We start from the raw sequence: 24,013 nt of genomic DNA on the forward strand, positions 1-24,013 counted from the left end.
GCAGAACAATGTTTCGCTTTTTTGCGCGTTCCATTTCCAAGTGTTCCCGTTGTTTTGTTTTGTTTGTTTTGCAGTTTTTTCTGCACTCGTCCTTTTAAATCGCTTGTCAAGTCAGAAACAAAAGATCCGTTTGAAGTGCAACTGCCGCCAACGCGCTGACTAATTAATTTTAAAAATTATTGTGTTGTTATCCGTTAATTTTAGAATAATTTAGAATCCAGGATAAGTGTTTGGTTTCGTTACGTGTTTGCGATAAAAATTTACAAGTTCCATTGTGGAATTTTGCGTCAATCGTTGAAATCCGCAACTTCCAGTGAACGTTCCGTGTGGCAGGTTGCTTCGATCATTCCCGGACACTGGTCTGCTTGGAACCATGGACAGGTAAGATTGCTTCAGATTCCATTTCGCAACGGTCCAATTTCAAACTGCTTGGCGCGCGGGAATTGACGGTGGTGGCAAACATGCGCACACGGTCCCATCTCTTGGTCCGTATGTCATCCGTCCTGCCAAAAACGGAATCGATTTTCAGAATTCTCTTGCACACATCCTGTCAAAAATCCTTGCACCCCAGCAGTGTGTATGTGTGTGTGTACGTTTGTATGTGTCCATCAGGTCGCGAAATCTTAGTGATTCCCGTTTTTTCGTCACTTACGCACATTCCCTCGCGGACTCTGCTGCCGACTTTGTGTCATTGTTGTCCCCGTGTCGTCCAGCAAGCGCTCCCCGCAGTTTTACAGTGACCACCGTCGATTCCCGCGTCGTCCGTGTCCGTTTTGCGCGACGAAAAGAAGTCCCTTTGATCGATTGTTTTCCCACTTTTTTCAACCCCCAAAAAAGACAATCCGTCAAGTCGTCGTCCAGTGCCCACAACCTGCGGACACCTCCGACGGGCCAGATCAGCTGGAAAAAGTTCCCCGCGCCCACCGGAACGGGCTTCGAGGACGAGGAGGATAAGGAAAATTCGGTCCGCAGAGATCCCAGGCAGAAGCAGCTGCTGCAGCGAGTTGCCTGCTCCACCAGCAAGAAGCGGGTCCTCTTTCGGCGCCACAGGCCACAGGCGGTGGGGGAGCAAGCGGAGACACCGCCGCCGAGCGATCGGAAAGCGGCCAAGGGTGGCCTCAAGCCGAGCAGTATCTTCACGCCGTTGAACAAGCTCAGGTGAGTGTGTGGTGTTAAAGGTGGGAAAATTGGGATAAGGGCTTGAGGTTTGGAATGCTCGGAGGGGATGTTTGAAGTGCTAGCAGGGCATGTAGAACATTCCAACATGAAAGGGCTCCCCTTGCGTGCATTGCGGAACATGAGCGCTGTTTGGGTTGAAATTGCGCTGATCTATTTTTTCTAAGTGGACACAAATTCTTAACAAATTTTATAGATCCCAAACTGTTTGAAGTATTTTAAAACGTTTCAATTGGCAACTGTTTTAATTATATGAATCCATAAATCCATTTCCTTTTGTCGTAGAAGATTCAAAATTGGCATGAGCGTTTTTTCAAATTTGGCATGAGCTGGTACGCAGCTCGAAAGGAATGAAAATCCTCATACAAAAAAAAAAACCATACAAAAAAAATCATTCAAAAAAAAAAAGACTCAAGAAACTGTGAAGAAAAGGTCACAAATAGATATTTCTTAAGCGTTAGGCAGCTGAAAAGAAACAGAAACGGAATGTGGAGTTTGAGGTTTTTTTCGCGCGATGCTTGTTTTAAATAAGTTCTGCATTCGTTATAATAATATTGAATATCCAGAGTTGCTCTACAAGAAAATAAAAAAAATATAAAAATTTATATAACAAGCCATAGTCTTCACATTTAAATGAAAAAAGTGTTTTAAAATGCATTTTACACTAGTTCAGTTGTTTTGCAATCATTAGTTTTCAAAAAATCTAAGATCTGACAAAAACAAAAATTGCATCGAAAAAAAAAAATTGCATCAAAAATTTTCAAAAAATCTTAAGATTTTTTAATAAACCCAAACATGCTAAAAATGATTTTAAACGCGGGAGAATGTATTTTAATTTGATTTCAGCTGGTTGCACTTGAATTTTCATTGAAATTTTTAAGTTTATTGTAAAAATATTTTTTTTGCCCCCTGATTTTTCGGGCCAATTTTGAAGGGGGGGGGGGGGTGACAAAAACTTTTAAAAATATTTGTACCAGCCTTAGCATTTTCAAAAAATTTAAAATTTAAATATTCTCAAAATTCTCAATTTTTTTAAAATTCTCTATATCCTCCAAATTCTATAAATTCTCTTTATTTTCCAAATTCTCCAGATTCTAAAATTCTCAATTCTCTAAATTTTCAAATTTTTTAAAATAGTTATTTTTTTTAAATTATCGAATTTTCTAAGTTTTCTAAATTCTTTTAATTCTCCAAATTCTAAAATTCTTCAAATTATCCAAAATCTCCAAATTCTTCAAATCCTCCAAATTCTATATTTTTTTAAATTCTCAAGATTCTCTAATTTTTAAAATTTCCAAAATTCTCAATTTTCAAATTCTCAAAATTCGTAAAATTCTGGATTTTTTCAAAATGTTCAATATTCTCCAAATTTTTAATATTCTCCAAATTTTCTAAATTCTTAAAATTCTCCAAATTCTTCAAATTATCCAAATTTTCAAAAATTCTCCAAATTCTAAAATTCTTTAAATTCTTAATATTCTCCAAATTTGAAAAATTCTCTATTTATTTTTTTTAAATTCTTCAAATTTTAAATTTTTTTAAATCATCAAAATCTCAAAATTTTCAAAAAAAAATATTTTATCTTAAATTTTTTTAATTTCTTAAAATCTTCAAAAATTTTCAAATTTTCTAATTCTCAGAATTCTCGATTTTTTTAGAATTCTTTAAATTTTCCAAATTCTTTAAATTCTCTAAATTCTCCAAATCTTCCAGATTCTAAAATTCTCTAAATTTTCCAAATTTTTAAAATACTCTAAATTCTCAAATTCTCCAAGTTCTCTGAATTCTCCAAATTCTAAAATTCTCTAAATTATCCAAATTCTTCAAATTCTCGAATTTTTTTTTAAATTCTCCAGATTCTCTACTTTTTAAAATTGTCAAAATTCTCAATTTTCAAATTCTCAAATTTCGTAAAATTCTCGATATTTTCAAAATTTTCAATATTCTCCAAATTCTTCAAATTCTCCAAATTTTCCAAACTCTCCAAATTCTTCAAAATCTTCAAATTCTCCAAATTCTTCAAATTCTCCAAATTCTCCAAATTCTTCAAATTCTCCAAATTCTTCAAATTCTCCAAATTCTAATTTTTTTTATTCTCCCAAATTCGAAAATTCTTAAAATTTTCCAAATTCTTTAAATTCTAAAACTCTCCAAATTTTACAATTCTCAATTTTTGAATTTTTAAAATTCTCAATTTATTTATTTTTTAACTCTCGAAATTTACAAAATTTTCAATCTTCTCCATATTCTTTAAATTCTCCAAATTCTCAAAATAAAAAAAAAAAACAAATTTCCTTTTTTTTATTTTTTAAGACTCTGTTAATTTTCCAAATCTTAAAATTCTCAAAATGCTAAAAAAAATCAAAATTCTCCAATTTCAACAATTCTCAAAATTCTCAAAATTTTCAAATTCTTAAATTCTCAAAATTTTAAAAATGCTCAAAAGTATAATAAAAAAATTTTCTTAAATTTTCCAAATTTTAAAATTTTCAAACTTCTCACGATGCTCAAAATTGTCTACATTCTCCAAATTCTCCGAATTCTAAAATTCTCAAAATGCTCCAAATTTTAAAAATACTACAAACTCTCCAAATTCTCAAAATACTACAAACTCTTCAAATTCTTCAAATCCAATAATTTTCAAAATTCTCAAAATATCCAAAATTTGCAATTCCGTATTTTTAAAATTAAAACTTCTGGAAATTCTCCAAATTCTAAAATTCGAAAAATTCAGAAACTACAAAAAATCAAGAAAATCAAGAAAGCTCATAAAAAATTAGAAAATTGATAAAATTCGGAATTTTTAGAAAATTCAGAAAAATTTCAGGAAATTTAAAAATAAAAAACCAAGATTTAAAAAATAAAAAAATCGGAAAATTTATAAGATTAAAAAAATTCAGAAAATTCAATAAATTCAAAAAAATAAGAAAATTTGAAGAAAAAAATCAGATAATTTAGAAAATTTAAAAAATTTAGATTATTAAAATAATTTAATAAAAGTTATAAACAAAATAAAAAAATCTAAGATTAAGAAAATTTTGAAATAAGATAATTCAAAAATATCAGAAAATTCAATAAATTCCAAAAATTTGGAAAATTCAAAATATCTGAAAAATTAGAAACTCAAAAAATCAGAAATTTCCAAAAAATCCTAAATTGTAAAAAATTTAAATTCTATAATTAAGAAAATTCTGAAACTTTAGAATTTTTGAATATTTGAATTTGATAAATTAAGAATTTTAGAACTTTTAAACTTTTTAGTTTTAACATTTTACACCTTAGAATAATAGAATTTGAAAATTTTCCATTTAGAATTTTTGAATTTGTAGATTTTAGATATTATTTAATATACGGGTTTGAAAACTGCCTAAATTTTAGAATTTTTGGGCTTTTGAATTTAAAAATGTTGAATATTAGTATGTTTAATTATCGATTTTTTATTAAATTTTTCGCAAAGACTTGAAGAAACTAATTATTCCTTCTCTCATGTTAGGCAACAAAGTTCAATCTTGATTGGATGGTTTATTTCTCCTTGCATCCCTCACATCTCAATAAGTTCCAAAAATTCGCCCCGAAGGTTTGCGATAAAGAGATTAGCATGTTCTTTGTTCTTATCATGCATGCATAAAATCCACGAGCAAAGAAAACTTAGCCACCTAAAACAACAAAGACAACCCGCGAGCGAAGGTGCTTTGTTTTCCAACGCCTTCAACCCAAACATGCGACGATAACGACCGCCGAGCGCCGAGTGCGTTGTCCTTGCTGCACAGCATAATGTGATGCGATTTCCGCCCATCCATATTGTGGCATGTGTGCCTCCAAGCTGTTGCATATTTCATGAGCTTTCCACTTTTCCCCAGGACATCCCAGCGTGGCAACTCGGGCACGGACTCGGACTGGCGCAGCTTCTTCAGCAACTCGTTCGAGGTCAACCAGAGCTTCCCGGGGATCGTTAACCGGCGGGTGCGGCGGCGCGATGCGGACCTGCTGCTGAACACTCCGTTGCGATTCTACCGTGGGCCGTCGGAGGCACCGATTTCCGTTGTTAGCACAACCGGCGGCAGGAAACGCCACCAGCGGTCAGCGTTCCTGATGGATCGCGTTCGGGTGGACGGTGCGAACGGGTTGCGGTTCACGGCGTTCCGGCCGAAGGGATGTCTGGGGGCGGGAGTTAGTTCGCCGTACAATAATGCGTCGTACGTGGCGTCGGCGTCGGAATCGATTGGACGGCTGCCCAAGACCGGGATCAATCCGAACAAGGCGATTTTTACGATCGATGCCAAGAGTTCGCAGATATTGATTGTGAATCGGAATGCTTGTGAGTTGTTGGGGTACAGCTCGAAAGAACTGTGCGAGATGCAGTTTGCCAGTTTGTTGCCGAATAAGAATAAGATGCACGTTTCGGCGTTGTCCGAGGGTCAGCTGAACAGCGAAGATGGCACGGTGATCATCCTGAGTGGAAAGGTGGTGGAACTGTGTACGAAGTCTGGGGATCACGTGGCCGTTTCGCTGTGGGTTCGCCAGATTGATAATGAAGCTCGCTGCTTGGCCGTGGCGGAACCTGTGGAACGAAGAGTGGCCCAACTGGTGGTGGACAAGGGCGGGTACGTTGTATCTGGAGATTACGAAGCGTTGATGTTGTTCCAGCTGGACTCGATCGAAAAGTTCAACGGAATGGACGTCACGCTGCTGATTCCGGCGATTCAGTTGCCGGACGCGGACAATAGCATGATTGCGAAGCACATCCGGAAGCAGAAAGCCACCGGGAAAACGGCCGAAGGGGTGGCCTTCCCGCTCTGCCTGATGATTGCCCATCACGACTCTGGCACTGACACCGCCGACAGCGGCCTATCGAACCCGAACCATTTGTACGTGATCACGATTTGGGTCTTCACCAACATGTCCGGCCTGATTGTGATCGACGAAAATTCCGTCATTGAGTCGTGCAATCATCACTTCTCCATGTTGATGTTTGGATACTCGCAGCAGAAGATCATCGGTGAGCACATTACGAAGATCTTGCCCAACTTTGGCCAGGAGTGCGACTATTTGGGTTTTATGGTGCGCAGTCGGAATGCCACGCTGTCCTCGCTGGACAACGACGAGTCCGAAACGGAGACGGACCACGTGGACTTTGAGAACAAGGACGAGTTCATCCACAACGCGATCAATAGCATGAAGATTGCCGAAACGGCGGATGTCGCGACTGAAAGTCCAGTGAAGGAGTCCCGGAAGGTGTGTTTAGATTTCACAGCCAACTCCACCAGCAACAACCGCACCGACGGCATGTCGATCTCGCTAACAACGGATCATCCTCAGGCGCCCGCCGACCCGCCAAACGAATCCAGTGGCCTATTCAGCTCGATCATCGTCTGTTCAGTTCCCGAGAACCTGCTCTATCTGGAGAGCAACAGCGAAAACAACCGCAACTACGCGAACCTGTCCGGTTCGGCCAGTTGCAACGCGATCAAAACGGCGGCCACAACGTCAACTTCGGTTGCACCTCGCGAGGGCGTCCTCACGAAACCGCCAGCGCTGGAGGATCTCGTCGACTGTGATCTACTCACGCCGGTCAACGACACCTCCAAGAGTCTCATGGGAAACGCCAGCGAAGACAACAGCTCCAAGGAGCAACTCTACAGCACGGAGGACATCAACTCCGCCCTCAGTCGGGACTATTCCGCCCCGCTGAGCGCACCTCCGACGGTCACCACGCCACGCTACATCAAGCCTTACGAACTCTCCAAAGCGATGGTCACCTCAACCCCCGACCAACAGAAGCGACACTCGGCGGCGGCTGTCCTGCCCAACCTGCCACCCACGACGGCCCCCGCGGCAGGAGGTCCCCGACGATCGGCCATCTACACCGACGGCAAGTACCGCGGCGAGGCGATCCATTACGACGGTAACGTGATAGACATTCTGTACACCATCTCGAAGCAAACGCTGCCGTGCGGCCGGAAGGTGTTTTGCATTTGGGTGAGTCGCGATCCGGAGTCGTCGTACAATGACGTGCTCGAGGAGGACGAAGATCGCCACCAGAATCTGACGCTGACGTTCAACAGCATCACAAGCACGGTGGACAACTCGCTGGGGCAGGCGATTAAGAATACGGCGGCTGCGGCGGGTCAACACTCGACGGATCGACCCGCGTCGGCTTCGCGGATGTCGCAGTGTGACGATGATCTGACGCACGGCGAGTACAGCAAGTATTACACGCTGGTGAGGCACATCGGGAAGGGGGCGTACGGGTACGTGAAGCTGAGCTACCGGAACTCGGACAGACTGCTGGTCATCTCCAAGTTCATCCTGAAGGACAAGCTCGTCCCACAGTTTATGATTACGAGCGAGGACAATCGGGAGATTCCGATGGAGGTGTATCTGCTGACCCACGTCAAGCATCCGAATATTGTCAACATGTTCGACTGGTTCGAGAACGACAAGTTTTTCCAGGTGGTAATGGAAATCCACGGCTCGGGGATGGACCTGTTTGAGTTTATCGATCGACGGCCGGTCATGACGGAAAAGTTGGGCTGTTTGATCTTCCGACAGATTGCGAACGCGGTGGCCTTTCTGCACTCGTTGAACATTTTGCACCGAGATATCAAGGACGAGAACGTGATCATTGATCACAACTTTCATATCAAGCTGATTGACTTTGGGTCGGCGACGTTCGTGCAGGAGGGACAGCTGTTTTCCACGTTTTACGGCACAACGGAGTACTGTTCGCCGGAGGTTCTCGCCGGTAATCGGTACAGCGGTCCGGAGTTGGAGATGTGGGCGCTTGGAGTGACGCTGTACGTGTTGATGTTCTTCGAGAATCCGTTTGTGGACGTCGAGGAGATTCTGCAGTCGGAGTTGATCATTCCGCACGAGATCAGCGAGGAGTTGGAGCACGTGCTGTTGGGCTTGCTGGACAAGAACCCCAAGACGCGCCTCACCATCAAGCAGCTGCTCGAGACGGAATGGATGACGCAGGAGATCAACCAGGCGCAGTTCAACTTTGCCAAGATAATCCCCTGCGAGCCGTACGAAACGAACCCGGAAAAGTTCTACGTGGACGCGAACGTTTGCTCGAGCCAGACGGGCCTGTCCACCTCGCCGCATAGTCTTTCGATGGAGGGTGAGTCGATGGACGGGGACGAGGAGCACGCCCACATGGACGATTCGTTCCTGGACGACGACGAGTGCTGTCCGCTGTCGCACGACGACGACATGCCGCCGGATCGATGTGGTAAGATGAACGTGGTGATTATTGCATTCGATCGTAATTTCTCGACTCACGATCGAGATTTCTTGATCGTAATATTTCGATGGTAAGTCGTAATTTGTCGATAGAAGCAATCTCAATAGATCATTCGATCGTAATTTATCGATCTACCATCGACAAATTACGACCGACGATCGAGAAAATCTCGATATGTTCGAAGCTCGTTTTCAAAACGTTCGTTTCAGAAATTTCATTTGTTTTTTAAATCCAAAAAAAAAATCAAAATTTTCAAAAATTTAAGAAAAATCTAAAATTTTAATATTTTAATTTTTTTTAATTACAAACATTTAAAAAAAACTCAAAATTGAAAAAAATCAAATTTCAAAATGTTTAATTTTTTTTAATAAGTCCAAAAGCCTTTGAAAAATTAATAAAAAGTATCAATGACGAAAGAAGATCTGCTGTATGTAGGGCATGATTATCAGGATTGATAATTGTAGTTGCTGAGAGCTGATGGTTTGATATTTTACTACCCTGCTTGTATGCAATTTAAAATTAGTGGAAACAGTCTAAGTAATGCCACTTGAATGGCGATGAATAATGTAGTTTATGTTAGTTTAGTTCATCTAGAAACTCAATGATTGGTTTGGGAAACGCAAGTTTGCATTCTAGGTATCAAAAAGAGGTACCAAAAAACGGAACAAAAAAGGAGAGAGCGTTTAAGAAACAATAGCAGAAGAAACATAAAACTAAAAACAAAGATAGGTAGCTGTAACAAAACCATAAGGGGTGGAGAGTGGAATTATTGGTCCTATATCCATTTTTATAAGTTGTTTAGTTGATTTTTTTTTTTCTGGATATTTTAAATTAAATATTAATGTTAATTTGTTTTGTAGAGTAACTACCTTTTTTTAATTTTAAATTTTTTAAATGTTTTGAATTTTTGATAAATTTTCAATGTATTTTATTTTTTTTTTAATTTTTTAAATATTTTAAATTTGTATTTTTTTTAATTTTAAAAATTTTGATTTTTTTTAATTTTTAAAACTTTTGGAAAAATAAAATAAAAAAATGATTTTTTTTAATTTTTGTTATTTTTTATTTTTGCATTTTTTGTAATTTTTGTTTTTTTTTTTGTAATTTTTGTATTTTTTGTTGTTTTGTAATTTTTGTATTTTTTTTTAATTTTTTTTTATTTTTAAAATTTTTGTAATTTTGTAATTTTGTATTTGTTTGTAATTTTTGTATTGTTGTAATTTTTGTAATTTTTGTAATTTTTGTAGTTTTTGTAATTTTGTCATTTTCGTAACTTTTGAAATCAAAAAAAAAAATTAAAAATGTTAAGATCTTCGGAATTTTTGAAATGTTTCAAATTTTTGCAATTTCTAAAATCTTTAAAAATTTTGAAATTTAAGAAAATTTTAATTATTTTAAGTTTTTTAAATTGATTGAAATTTATTTTTAATTTTTTTTTTGTAAGGCCGTTGCAAATATTTTTTGAAGTTTATGTCCCTCGGCTCTGAGCAAAGTCGAGGGGGGGGGGACCTGAACCAGCATTTTTTTTAAATATTCCGTTAAAATAAAAAAAAATGGTATTACAAATTACGATCGTAACTTCTCGATCCACGATCGACATTTCTCAGCAGTCAAATTACGGTCGTAATTTTTCGATGGTAGATCGAGATTTGTCGATGGCAAGGGAAAAATCTCGAACGTGAGTCGGGAAATTATGATCGAATGCAATAATCACCACGGAAGTGTTGTTAAACTCAGAATCGTTTCTAATTTGTTTTACCTTTCAGATGACCACCCCGGGAACGTGCTCGCCACAGGCCTGACCAGTCTCTCGCTGCGGGAGCCGGACGGAACGTGCATAAGCCTGGTGGACGGCGGAGGTGACGGCCGCATGAACCAATCGGCGATGGGAGCCATTCAGCAATCGACAGGTAATAACCGGATGCCCGGGTCGCCCCGTTTCTTCCCGAACGGTGCTGGTGGTGGTAATTCGATGTATGTGTCCGTTACCGAACCTGTAACTACTTCCCGTAACGTGTCCTCCGCCCCTGTACCAATTAGTGGCTCCGGCGTCCTCCCGTCCTCCTCTTCCGGTGGAACTCGCGGCAGCGGAGCCAACCTTACCGTTAGTACTAGTTACAGTAGAATGAAACCTCCCTCCACCTCTGTTGAATGTGGTAGTTGTAGCATCAACACGATCAGAAGCACGCAACAACAACCAGCGGCACGGTCTCTACCGCTCAACAGCAGGACTTCCCTCGGCTACCAAAGCCATGCGGCGACCTCAACGACCCTCACGCGACATTCGTTCTGCGACGTCGACTGCCTGATCGCTCCACCGCCGGTCAAGTGTACCTACTCGGTGCTGAACAGCAGCAGCAGCGCCAACACCATCAGCAGTCTCAACATCGACGAAGACTATCCGTACGACTACAGCACAGGCACCAGCACTCTCAACACGCCAACCAACTCGGCCCACTCGCCACTGGCGCACACCACGTCCACCATCCCCCTCCTCCAACCAACACCATCCTCTTCCTACTCCCAACTTCCCCCGCATCTCCTCTTCCTGGACAGCAGTCCCAGCTTCCGCGCTCCGTCCGCGTCCAGTTCCTCGGCCAGTCCGTGCAGCTCCCTAACCTCCTCCAAGTCCGAGAACAACATCTTCGACGGAACGTTCGCCACTTTTTCGTCCATCTACGACGTGGTCAGTTTGCACGACGTCCACGAAGCGGCCACGGCGGCGGCACCGGGCGGTTCGGGCTTTCCCGCCATGGTGGATCTGTCCCGGCCGCAGCAGGTTCTGAACCTGGACCTGGTCGATTCGCTCGATCTGCGGCTCGACAAAAAATAGTGCGAATAATTGATCTAAATTGCCACCGGAATGCAAGCTCGAACCTTTGTTTGCGGGTTGGTCGCGGTGGGAATTTAGTTGAAAGTTGTTACGTTTGCAAAGTAATTTTTGAATGTGTCTGCGAGATGAGCAATTCTCTACGAAATCGGTCTTTTTTCTTCAATTTTAATTTTTGTATTTTTTAATCCGACTGAAACTTTTTTGGTGCCTTCGGTATGCCCAAAGAAGCCATTTTGCATCATTAGTTTGTCCATATAATTTTCCATACAAATTTGGCAGCTGTCCATACAAAAATGATGGATGAAAATTCAAAAATCTGTATCTTTTGAAGGAATTTTTTGATCGATTTGGTGTCTTCGGCAAAGTTGTAGGTATGGATACGGACTACACTGGAAAAAAATGATACACGTTAAAAAAAATTTGGTGATTTTTTTATTTAACTTTTTATCACTAAAACTTGATTTACAAAAAAACACTATTTTTAATTTTTTTTATTTTTTGATATGTTTTAGAGGACATAAAATGCCAACTTTTCAGAAATTTCCAGGTTGTGCAAAAAATCATTGACCGAGTTATGATTTTTTTATCCAATACTGATTTTTTCAAAAAATCGAAATTTTGGTCGTAAAATTTTTTCAACTTCATTTTTTGATGTAAAATCAAATTTGCAATCAAAAAGTAATTTAGTGAAATTTTGATAAAGTGCACCGTTTTCAAGTAATAGCCATATTTAAGTGACTTTTTTGAAAATAGTCGCAGTTTTTCATTTTTTTTAATTAGTGCACACGTTTGCCCAGTTTTAAAAAAAATATTTTTGAAAAGCTGAGAAAATTCTCTATATTTTGCTTCTTGGGACTTTGTTGATACGACCTTTAGTTGCTGAGATATTGCAATGCAAAGGTCTAAAAACAGGAAAATTGATGTTTTCTAAGTCTCACCCAAACAACCCACCATTTTCTATCGTCAATATCTCAGCAACTAATGGTCCGATTTTCAATGTTAACCTTCGGGAAGTCGCGTGTTTTCGCCTTTCTTACAAGTGCCCTTACAAACTGTGTACAAAGTACACGTACGCGACCTCCGGTGGGTTAAAATATGAAACATTTGTAAAATTTTCCGATCTTTTCGAAAAATATATTTTCCAAATTTTCAAATCAAGACTAACATTTTAAAAGGGCGTAATATTGAATGTTTGGCCTTTTTGAAATGTTAGTCTTGATTTGAATATTTTGAAAATAGTTTTTTCGAAAAGATCGGAAAATTTCATAAATGTTTCATATTTTAACATTGAAAATCGGACCATTAGTTGCTGAGATATTGACGATAGAAAATGGTGGGTTGTTTGGGTGAGACTTAGAAAACATCAATTTTCCTGTTTTTAGACCTTTGCATTGCAATATCTCAGCAACTAAAGGTCGTATCAACAAAGTCCCAAGAAGCAAAATATAGAGAATTTTCTCAGCTTTTCAAAAATATTTTTTTTAAAACTGGGCAAACGTGTGCACTAATTAAAAAAAATGAAAAACTGCGACTATTTTCAAAAAAGTCACCTAAATATGGCTATAACTTGAAAACGGTGCACTTTATCAAAATTTCACTAAAGTACTTTTTGATTGCAAATTTGATTTTACATCGAAAAATGAAGTTAAAAAATTTTTACGACCAAAATTTCGATTTTTTGAAAAAATCAGTATTGGATAAAAAAATCATAACTCGGTCAATGATTTTTTGCACAACCTGGAAATTTCTGAAAAGTTGGCATTTTATGTCCTCTAAAACAAATCAAAAAATAAAAAAAATTAAAAATAGTGTATTTTTGTAAATCAAGTTTTAGTGATAAAAAGTTAAATAAAAAAATCACCAAATTTTTTTTAACGTGTATCATTTTTTTCCAGTGTAGTCCGTATCCATACCTACAACTTTGCCGAAGACACCAAATCGATCAAAAAATTCCTTCAAAAGATACAGATTTTTGAATTTTCATCCATCATTTTTGTATGGACAGCTGCCAAATTTGTATGGAAAATTATATGGACAAACTAATGATGCAAAATGGCTTCTTTGGGCATACCGAAGGCACCAAAAAAGTTTCAGTCGGATTAAAAAATACAAAAAAAATCGAATGACCGAAATCCTAGAGAACTGCTCAGATGCCAAACTGTGATTTTATCAAGAGTTGTTATGCGGTATGCAAAATTACGCTCGATTGTTATTTGCGCTAGCGAATTTTAACTTAGTGCTGCGTCTTTTACGGATATTTGAAAATTGTGAATTCCTTTCAAATGTGTATTTTATCATAAAACATAAGAATGTTCAGCAAAATCAATTAAGAAATTGATTGAAATGAATAAAAAATCAGCCCAAACCATCAAAACGATCAGATTCTAAAATTTCGGAATCCTAAATTCTAATATTTCGAAATTCCGAAGTTCTGTAATTTTAAAATTTTAAATTTCTAAATTCTTTAATTCTTAATTCTAAATTCTTTAATTCTAAATTCAAAATTTTTTAATTCTAGAAATTTTAAATTTTAAATTCCAAAAATGAAATAAAAACCAATGAAATTAATAAACTGAAATCAAAAATTTCTATATTCCTTAGTTGCTTATTTCCTAAGTTCCTGAATAACTTAATTCCTAAATTATATAATTCCGAAAGTATGAAGTTTAAAACTTTTTAATTTAAAATATCTAAAATTCATAAATTCATCATTTTTTCAATTCTATTATTATAAAAAAATCTAAAATTTGAATCAAAAAAATAGATTACAAACGCTGAAATTAATAAAAAAAACTGAAATTCTAAAATTACATCACTTTAAAATGTTGAAATTTAAAATATATTAGGATATTGGGAAAATTTAGAATTATAAAATTCAAAAGATTTAAAATTCTTAAATTCTGAAATTTTAAATTTCTTGATTCCGATTTTTTATTTTATTTTGTGTTTCCAAAATTCCAATTTTTTTATTTTTTTATTCTAAAAATTTTAAGTTTTAAAATTCTGATTTTGTCCAATTTAATAATTAAATAATAAGTTAATAATAATTTTAAAATAATTTAATAATAATTTTAAAATAATTTAATTCTAAAATTTTGGTTTTATAATAAAATTAGAAAATTGAAAAGTTCTTAAATTTCTAAATTCTATATTTTTTTAATTCCTAATTCCAAAATTCTTAAATTGTAAAATTCTAAAATTCTTCTAAATATTTCTGAAATTCCAAAATTCCTAAAATTCTTCAATCTAAAAAAAACTTTGATTTTTTAATTCTAAAAATTTAGACTTTTCTGAAATGGCCAAATTAAAAAAAAGCAAGATTTTAATATGTAGTTTTTATAAGGTCCTATAAGCTATTGTGTTTCATATGTGTTGAAAAAACTCTAGAAATCCTAAAATTTAAATTCTTAAATTCATTAATTCTAAAATTTTACAATTTCGAATATATTTTAAAATTTTAAAATTCCTAAAATTCTAAAATTGTAAAAATTTTTGGTTCTTGATTTCTTAAATTCTAAAATTCCTAAAATTCCTAAAATTTCTAAAATTCCTAAAATTCCTAAAATTCCTTTAATTCTTAAAATTCTACAACTCTTTGAATTTTAATTCTAAAACTCTTCAATCCATAACTTATGAAAATTTTCAAATCAAAAAATCTGAAATCTATATATATATAAAAAATTTCGATGGTTTTGTTCGAACGCGAATCAGTTCAATACGGAGCGTCGTATCGAGGTGCTTTTTGTTGCGTTGAGTTCGTAATAGTCCAAGGAAGGTTCTTACGCCAAAAGGTGACAACTTTGGCCACTCTGGAACCGATTCCGGAAAATCTGTAGATTGTATGGAGAAAGCTGCGTAAAATCAAATTGATCACAGGAGGCTGAATTAGCAAACAAGCAAGAAACGTCAGGAAACCAAAAAAAGGCAGGACAAAGTTTGCCGGGAAGAGCGTGTTATTAATAAAAATAATAAAGAAAATCGGAATTTTCAATACCAAAGTTCTAAAAAATAAATTCTAAAATTAAAGAATTTTAAAATTCGTTAATTTCAAAGTTCTAAATTTTCAAAAAAAAATAAATTCTGAATTTTATAATTTCTTAATCCAAAAATTCAAAAAGAAAACTCTTGAATACAAAAATCTAAAGCTTAAAAATAACAAAATTTCAAAAGTAAATTTCTGAAATCGAAAATTCGATAGAGGCTTCGGATAAACTAATCACAGAAATTATTTTTTTCATTATTTTTAAAAGTTTCGCGTTTCTTTTTTTTAATCTATAATCGCAGTGTCAAAAAGTATACGTTTGCCAATTTAAAAAATAACATGGAAGTTATACACAGTAAAAAAATTCTGTGTAAAATCGCATGCAAAAGCATGCACATCACCTTTGTGAGCAAAAGCATGTAATATTGTATGAGAATACGTTCGAGATAGCCGAGATGGTTGGGGCGCGGACTTGGTAATCTGGATGTGACTATCATCAGATTGTTGTTATTTTTGGGGCGTGCAAAACATTTTTTTTTCTTTCGTACATACTTTTTGTGTACACGTATTCTCATACAATATTACATGCTTTTGCTCACAAAGGTGATGTACATGCTTTTGCATGCGATTTTACCATCGGATTTTTTGCTGTGTAAGTATTGTTGATCTTTCGATTATATTTCAAAGACTAATTGTTTGTGTTTCAACTCTGAATCATAATAATGAATTTCCATTTTTGAAGTATTTTTTTATTTGTTGTTCAGTTTCTGTGTTTTCAAAAATTGCCTATAGTTGGATTTTTTTTAAATTCATTTAGATTTTTTCTCGGTGATTAGTGTTGACTTTTCTTATAGTAAGTGTTATGTTTGCAATCATTCTTTAGATATGAAATGCCTACTATTTGAGCATTCTGGATAAGTCGGGAAAAAGTCGGGAATTTGAAAATGGGCTTTGAGTGGTCACCCTGCAAGAAACGTGAAATAAATTTTTTTATCGGAACGAAAAATATCACAATTTTAATAAATGCTTCTAAATCGATTTTGCTAACATTCATATGTTTTTGAAATATTTTTTTTCAACAGAAAAAAGCTAAGATAACAATCAAGAAATTGAGTGAAATCCCAGCTCCTTTTGCAGAAATTTTGTACGAAAATATTTCGCAAAAAAGTCTATATACGTACGAACAATTCCAGCCAAATCCGTGTAAAGCTTTATTCAGCCCACAATCCTTCCCGTACTCCAACCCAAACGTACACCCACACACACACTAATGAAAGTATCACACAAGCAACAAGTAGCTCTATCAAATTAACCCAAAACAACGCAAAAGATTAACAGGATTTAAAATCCACACAAATACACACATAACAAAAGGTAAAAATCTATAGCTTTCACTAACACAACAAAAAAAATGCGATTAAAGCACACGCGCGCACCTGTTGAAAACGGCCAAAGAAACAAAACAAAATATCTCTCCAAACTATCAAATAATAGCTTACCAGAACAAACACAAACACACAAATCACACTCACATACTCAGTAGAGAGATTTCGTTATTTCGCAAAACAATAGCAAATCAGTAGAACAGATTTTTATCGAATTCGTCTAACAAAGTAAACAAAGCAAGCATTTGTTACTAATCGAATATCACAGATGAGAGAGTGAGAGAGCGTTCATGACACGGGGTTGGGCACATGGTTGATCCGTAGCGCATTGGATTTACTTCCGTAAATATTTCGTAAATATCGTAAATACAAGCGTAAATATTATTTATCTGCACGATATTCGGAATTGAATTTTGCTCAGTGTGGATAGTGACAGTTCAGAACTGTCACTTGTTTGTTTCCTTCATTTACAAACTGTCACCGCTCCAATCTTGAGGTACCGTAAAACGGGGTGACTTTGATAGCCGGGGTGACTTTGATAGGTTTGCGATTTTTCATCAAAATGAAGAGTACAATTAAAATACGTAAGGAATGGTTCAGAAACATACTGACCGTGGTAGAGAAGTGTTCAAAGTACCTCATGAAGAACCTTTCATAAATTTTTGAAAAGTTTATAAAGTTAGTTAACTATAGTTAAGAAAAAGTGGATGAAAGTCATTATTTTAAACTTCTCAAAGTGTCATGATTTTCTCAATGAACATGATTTTTAATCGGAAAACGGAATGCATTTTCGGATTCTTTGGACAATTTTCCACTAGGAGAAGGTTAAATAAGTTTGTAAATAATAAATAATATGTGTTTTTGAAGCACAATTAAAAAAAATCTCCAAAATTATAGGCAAATTCAGTTGAACAAATTTCATGTAAAATGTGAAAACTTGTGATTCGTGCTTCGAATTCAGTTTAAAATGCAATATAAATCGATTATTTTATAAACAAAACTATTTTTAACAAATTTCAGGCAAAATTCCGACTTTTTAACAATTTTACCTAAAATTTATATGTATTTTGTTAAAAAGCTTATAAACTTAGTTAACTAAATATAAACATTGATTTTTTTTCTTACAAACTATATCAGCTACTTTAGTGATGGTACATTTAACGTACAAATAAAGTTTGAACATCTTAAATATGATTTTAACAAGAAAAACTATGACTATCAAAGTCACCCCGGAATTAAAACCAAGAATTTTTAACGTAACTATTTTTCTAAACACTATTGAAAAAACTTTTTTTTCCAAAATAGTGCATGGACTTTGTGTGGCCTACCCAAGTACATGTTTTAAAAATAATAATCTTGAGAAAAACCTTACCTGTTGGAAAATATTCTAAAAACAAATTGAAATCCTATCAAAGTCACCCCGGTTTACGGTATATTTTGTCACCTTCAGGATTTCCGGTGCCCTACGAAGATTGGGACAGCGGGACCAGAAACGATGACGGCAGGACCGTCGATGAAGCGGTCCCTGCCGGCCGAACTTCCACCACCATCACAATCCGACCGCAGCCGTTACCGCAAGCCCAACCGGACCCGGGCATGCTGGAGCTGCTCACCAGCTCGGAGAACCATGCCCGCGTGTTGGAAGCCCGAGCCGTCGCAGTCAGAAAGCCGGCAGCCCCCGCAGAACCAACGACGACGCAAGTGTACTGGGGCAAAATAACGACCAAAAAGCACAAAATGTGGGAGGGCAACGGAACGTTGACCATCGTGGCCGGAAGAGCGTCACGTTGGGCGACGAGGCGTGATGATTGGGAGCTCCGGGTTGGTGAAGGGGGAGGAGCTGGAGGAGGGTTCGCGGTTGAGCAAGGAGGTTGAACTGGTGGAGCGGATTGATGGGGAGGTGGCCAAGGAGAATGATGTGCCGGTGAAGAGGGTTCGATTCGAGGCGAGAGGAGGGTTTAGGCCGCCGGCGGAGTCGATGTGCGCCGGGAGTCCGATTGTGGTGTCGAGCTGGTTGGGATTGTGGGGAGGAAGCGATTGCGGAGGACTTTGTTCCATTGATGATGCGGGAGCCTTTGTTAGATCAGTGGAAGTATAACAAAGGGTTGCGTTTCGTACTGCGTGGCTAAGCATTTGCGGCCTCACCAGCGGGAAGGGTTTTGGGAATGAAACGCGAAGACTCGGAACATCTTGATTGCTGGTGCCTTACTGAGTCCAAACACGCACAACAAAACAATGGAAAATCCGGATTTACCACGACGAAGCTGCTGGCCCATGAAACTGCCGGATGATAATAGAGCGCCAGCGAATCGTTCGGCCGGAAAATGTAATAGAGACAGATTGATTTTTTTTGTTGTTGTTTGTAAACAGTGCGCGCGTTTGCGATGACAGCTGTGAACACTGAAATAAAATTCATAGAGGAATGGTGTATGCACGTAAAATTTAATCCGTTAATCCATATTTAATATGGATGCACATACGGATTAACTTATGAAATAAATGCAATATATTTGGAGTGACCACCTCGTGGTTCATGAGCATAAAAAGAGAGTAGAATTTTAGAGAAATCAAAGCAAACCATGCAATAGTAGTGAGTAGTAGAACAGATTAGCGCAAAACAAAAACAAAGCAATGGATTCAACACGAACCTTCGATGTCAATAGGTCTATTCCCGTACTGCAGAATTCTGCAATTCTGCACAAAAACGGCAGCAGAGCGTTTCCGTACTTTTCTGCAACAAAAGTAACTTTTCTCTCAGGTAGAACTTCTGCAGTGAGAGAGGTAGAAGTTGCAGCAAAACCGTTCCCGTACTTTTCTGCAAGCTCTCTCTTCTCTTTCTTGTTGAAAAGTTACTGCAAATTGGTGTGATGGATGTTGAGTACACGCTTACATAAAGTTTGCAAGTTGCGTGAAATCATGCATTTTATTATTAGTTAGAATAAATTTTATGCTTTATAATTACTAAATTGAAGTAGTCTTTTTGACGTTTGTATATTTTGAATTAATGGATTTTTGGGGTAGTTTTTTTAATGTCTGTTTTTAATGAGAACGATTTCAGGCTTAGTTCATTAAAGTAAATGATATAGCGATTTTTTTAGTGTTAATATTTTAACCTGACAAAAAAAGATGATTAAAGTCAGTATTACAGCACGGCTAATACCTCAACTAAATTTTTTTTATAAAAACAAATTGTTTTAAAAAACTTTTAAAAGACACATTTCTTTTGTGTTTAATAATTTCAAATAAATATTTGTTTAGGAATAATTTTTGATCTTCAATTGTTTTTGAATAGACTGAATATCCAGGTGTGTTTATATAATAGGTAAATTTAATTGGCAAATAAAACATTGTTCTTTTAACTGTGCTACCAATTTGTATTCTTATATGAACCAAAAAATTGGATGTAGTTTTGTCGAATTCTTCTATTCTAAGAAATTTAAATTCTAAAATTCGGAAATTTTTAAATGCCGCCATCTTGAATCATAAAAAGTACAATTTTTATTGCAGTCATATTTTAGGTTAGAAGCTCAGATTAGAGGTTTTGGAGGTTGGAAATTTTGACAAGTTCTTCAGAAAATAGAGTACTAACAGTTTCTATTTTTTGAATATTTGAATTTTAAAATTTTTGATTCACAGAATTTTAAAACTTTGCTTATTTTTGAAATTTTTTACTATCTTTAAATATTTTATAACTGTAGCTTTTGAATTTTTGGTGTTCTGAACTCTGAAATATTCAAACTTTTGATTTTTTTATTTAGAATTTTAAAATATAAGAATTTTTAAGTTTAGGAACTTTTATGTTGAAACCCTTTATTTTTTTTATTTTGAATTTTTAAAATTATGATATTTTTGATATTGTAAACATTTTGATATATTAAATTTTTAATTATTTGTATTTTTAAAGCTATGAACGAGGCTTTGAATTTGTGTTTTATTAATTTTTTATTTTTCTGATATAAATATTTGCATTATTAAATATCTCAAATATCTGATTTTTTTAAGTTTCTCAATTTGAAAATATAAGTGTTTTTGTTAAATATTTTTAATCATGAATTCCTTAATGCCCACATTTCAAAATTTATGAGTTTGTGATTCACCTATATTAAAAAAAAAAATGTCAATTTCGCTGCGTCACCGTTGTTCTTCCATGTGACATCCAGTCATAATTTATTTATGTTATCCTGAATAATCTTTCAAACATTTTGCTATGAAAACGTGTATTTATGGTCCCTTCGATATTAAACCTTTGTTTGTCATTTTTTAATTATATTTGTAAAACGTACCTGCACTATTTTTTACCTAATGTAAAAGTTTTGAATAATTTCTAATGTATTATTTCTACCTAAGCATAATTAATTTCTAGTTACCTAATAAATGGTACATGCTTGATCTTTAAAAAAAAATTGAGTTTTATAAAAAAAATAATGCTCCCGTTCTAGAGGTAAACTCTTATCAATTACTATTTTATTCAATCCCTTTATTTTAATGTTTTGAAATAATTCAAAAACTTTAATACCCAATTTGTGTAAATCCACTCAACTGTGTACAATATTGCAGAAAAAGTACTGGAACGCGCTACCCAGGCAAATTTTTTGCTGCTTCTCTCCTTGCAGAACTTCTGCAAAAGAGAGAGATGAAGAGAGCGAGCTGAAAAGTACGGGAACGTGCTGCAAAAAAGTGACTTATGCTGGCTGCAGAATTCTGCAGAAGCTGCAGAAATTCTGCAATTCTGCAAGTACGGGAATAGACCTAATGTGTAATTTGTGAGAGAGAGGTTTTCGAGCCACCTTAATTTGCTAAGCAAAATTTCTTGTGCCTTTTTCCTCCGTGAGTCTTGTTTGTAAATAATCCCCCCAAATTTTCCCCAACTTTCCCTGCTGTTACAATTTATGAAAATCAAAATTGATGCTTTTTACGAAAAGAATGAAACCGTCGAATAACAGTTTTAACTGATTGCTTTTTTCTCCTCTTTCTTCGTTTGATTTTTTCTTTCTCTTTCCTCGCGTTTCGTTCGTTTCTCTCCTATTTCTTTATGTTTTCTGCAACACTTTCGGCAATTTTCGCAATTTATTTCCGGGACCGACCCCTACTTTCCGGCCGGGGGTTGTTGACACTTGCAGGTTCGAACGCCGTGGAACCAGCGCTAGAGGAGGAAGTGGCCACGGACGACAACAGCGAGATTCTGCTGGTGGTTCTGGACGATGACGACGACGGCGTCGACGATGTTGGCGACGAGGAAGACAGCCGGTTGTTCCGGGACGATGACCTGTCCCGGAGCAGCACCCACAGCAACCGGTTGCACGGTTCCCCCAGTAAGGGAGCTCGCCATCGGCGCCAGCAGCGACAAAGCCAGCAGCAGCAGCATCGCCGTCGGAGGGCGTGGGAGACGTGCGTGCCGAAGGTGGTGGACACTTCCGGGGTGGCGGCGCCTTTGTCGGTGACGGAGGACTACGCCAACGAAAGCTTCGAGGAGGACGTGGAGGAGGAAGAGGAGCCGAAGCAGCGGCGGCACGTGAGTTGAATTGGGACTTTTGGGTTTCGTTTTCTGTTTCGTTGGCTTTTCGGAGTTACGCCTATTTTGGTTCCGCGTGCCCTTAATTGATCCGTTATCGTCGTTTTTTTAAGCAAGAGAATACTCTGAAGATGTGTTGGTAGAAGCAGAGCAAGCAAAGATTAGTTTTTTAGAAAGTAGCACAAAAAATTAGCAAAAAGAAATTATAACATAAAATAGAAACAAAAAAAAAGAGAAAGAGATTGTAGGATAGTGCAAGCGCAGATTTTATAGTTGATTCTAGAGAAAGTAAAACAAGAGCCAACAAAACTCACACCCAAACACACACACAACTTTGTCGTTATAGCAAATGAGATAGCGTGAGGACGGCTAGAAGTCTAGAAATTCACACAAAATAGAGCAAATCCACACAAAAAAGCAAAAGCATCTACGAGATTATATTATATCATTGTTGAGCAGATTATTGATTTTAAAAGATACAGAAATAAAAGCACACCCCGCAGCAAACCAAAAAAAAGAGAAAGAAGCAAATTGTAAATATTTCGCGTCAAACAGAACAAGAAAAAGTATTAAAGATTGCAAGGTTTTTTTTCGATGGGAAGAGCCACACACACAAACTTAAAAAAAAAAAAACAACCGATAGTAATTTCTAATCAAAACCCAAAATAAAACTAATTTCTTGAAGAATACCAAACCCCGAAAAGGATTAGTCTTCAATGCTGAAAAAAGGTGTTAAATTTTCTTTCAAAATATGGAGCGAAAAAGAAAGTCCAAACGGGTTGCGTTGAGCTGGTTTTATTTCACATTGATCTTTTATTTCTTTACAATTCAAATATATATATTTTGTTTAATGTACTTCTGAATGCTTCTTAATTCCATTACATATATCGACTACCATTTCTTCTTCATCTTCATCAATCAACAATATTGAACAATATGCGCTACTTGGGTTTTTCATTTTCTTCTGGACCGTTACACCGGTTAAGTTTCATCTATTGATTTATTTTATATGTGTGTGGTTGCGAACAGTGATTCGCAATTCTTGCTTTAGCGGCAAGATTTTTCTCCCCCACAAATATGCTGTACATTTCTCAGAGCTGCACCAATTTGCGATTGCCTTGCAGAAAGGGTGGGAAATTGTTACTAAACTCTTTATAAACAATGTAGTTTTCGATGCTTTTTCCAAAAAATATTGTTAAAAAATTATAACCTTGTTTGACCTTGCCAGAAAACAGCTAAAAAAATTAAAAAGTCAAAAATTTACGGAATAGTGTAAAAGCTTGAATTAGAAACTGACCTTTTTCAAGACAAGACTTTATTTTTAAAATGCCATATGAACATAGGAACTGACTCCGACTACGCAACAAAAAAAAATGATTAAAAAATTCCAACTTTAAAAAAAAATGGTTTAAAGATCACAATTCATGGCCAATTTGATGATCCTCACAAAATTGTTCAAAATTATTGCATAGTTTTAGCCAAGGTGTTAGCCATATTTAAAAAAGACAAAAATAATTATAACATTTGGTTATAAAAAATCAATAAATTTATGTGTTACATCAAAAATTCATAAATCACTATTTTCATAAAATACTTTAGTGGAAACTTTGATGAAGTGCACCGCTTTCAATTAAGATCTATTTGTGTGGGCAACTTTTTTGAAAAAAATCGCATTCTTTAAATTTTAAAGATCTGTGTCCAGGCTAGAGAATTCTTGAAAAACATATTTTCGAAAAGCTGAGAAAATTTCCTTCATTCTGCTTTTTTGAACTTTGTTTATACGGCCTTTGTTTGCTGAGATCTGGCCCTGGAAAGGTAAAACGATTTTCTCAGGGTTGCTAAATTAGCCCCTGTTTTTTGTTTATCACCAATCACCGAT

The 24,013-nt window shown here is 36.1% G+C and overlaps 1 protein-coding gene across 1 annotated transcript; it reads left to right on the forward strand.

Annotated features, from left to right (window-relative positions):
- The first annotated feature begins 101 nt into the window (after positions 1-101).
- On the forward strand, positions 102-23,732 carry LOC120424163 (uncharacterized). Its single transcript, XM_039588212.2, has 5 exons — positions 102-381; positions 838-1,158; positions 5,037-8,410; positions 10,189-10,332; positions 21,743-23,732. Exons 1-5 carry the CDS (start codon positions 374-376, stop codon positions 22,141-22,143), a joined length of 4,248 nt encoding a protein of 1,415 aa, XP_039444146.1. The 5' UTR covers positions 102-373; the 3' UTR covers positions 22,144-23,732.
- Positions 23,733-24,013: the final 281 nt, after the last annotated feature.

Source organism: Culex pipiens, chromosome 3, assembly GCF_016801865.2.
Source record: "Culex pipiens pallens isolate TS chromosome 3, TS_CPP_V2, whole genome shotgun sequence".
In the NCBI taxonomy this organism is placed as follows: domain Eukaryota; kingdom Metazoa; phylum Arthropoda; class Insecta; order Diptera; family Culicidae; genus Culex; species Culex pipiens.

Bases quoted from the DNA above. Each gene is read 5' to 3' on its own strand.
- LOC120424163 (XM_039588212.2), top strand. The intron at 1,159-5,036 runs GTGAGTGTGTGG...ACTTTTCCCCAG, and splicing joins ACGCCGTTGAACAAGCTCAG to GACATCCCAGCGTGGCAACT. The intron at 10,333-21,742 runs GTAATAACCGGA...TGACACTTGCAG, and splicing joins AGCCATTCAGCAATCGACAG to GTTCGAACGCCGTGGAACCA.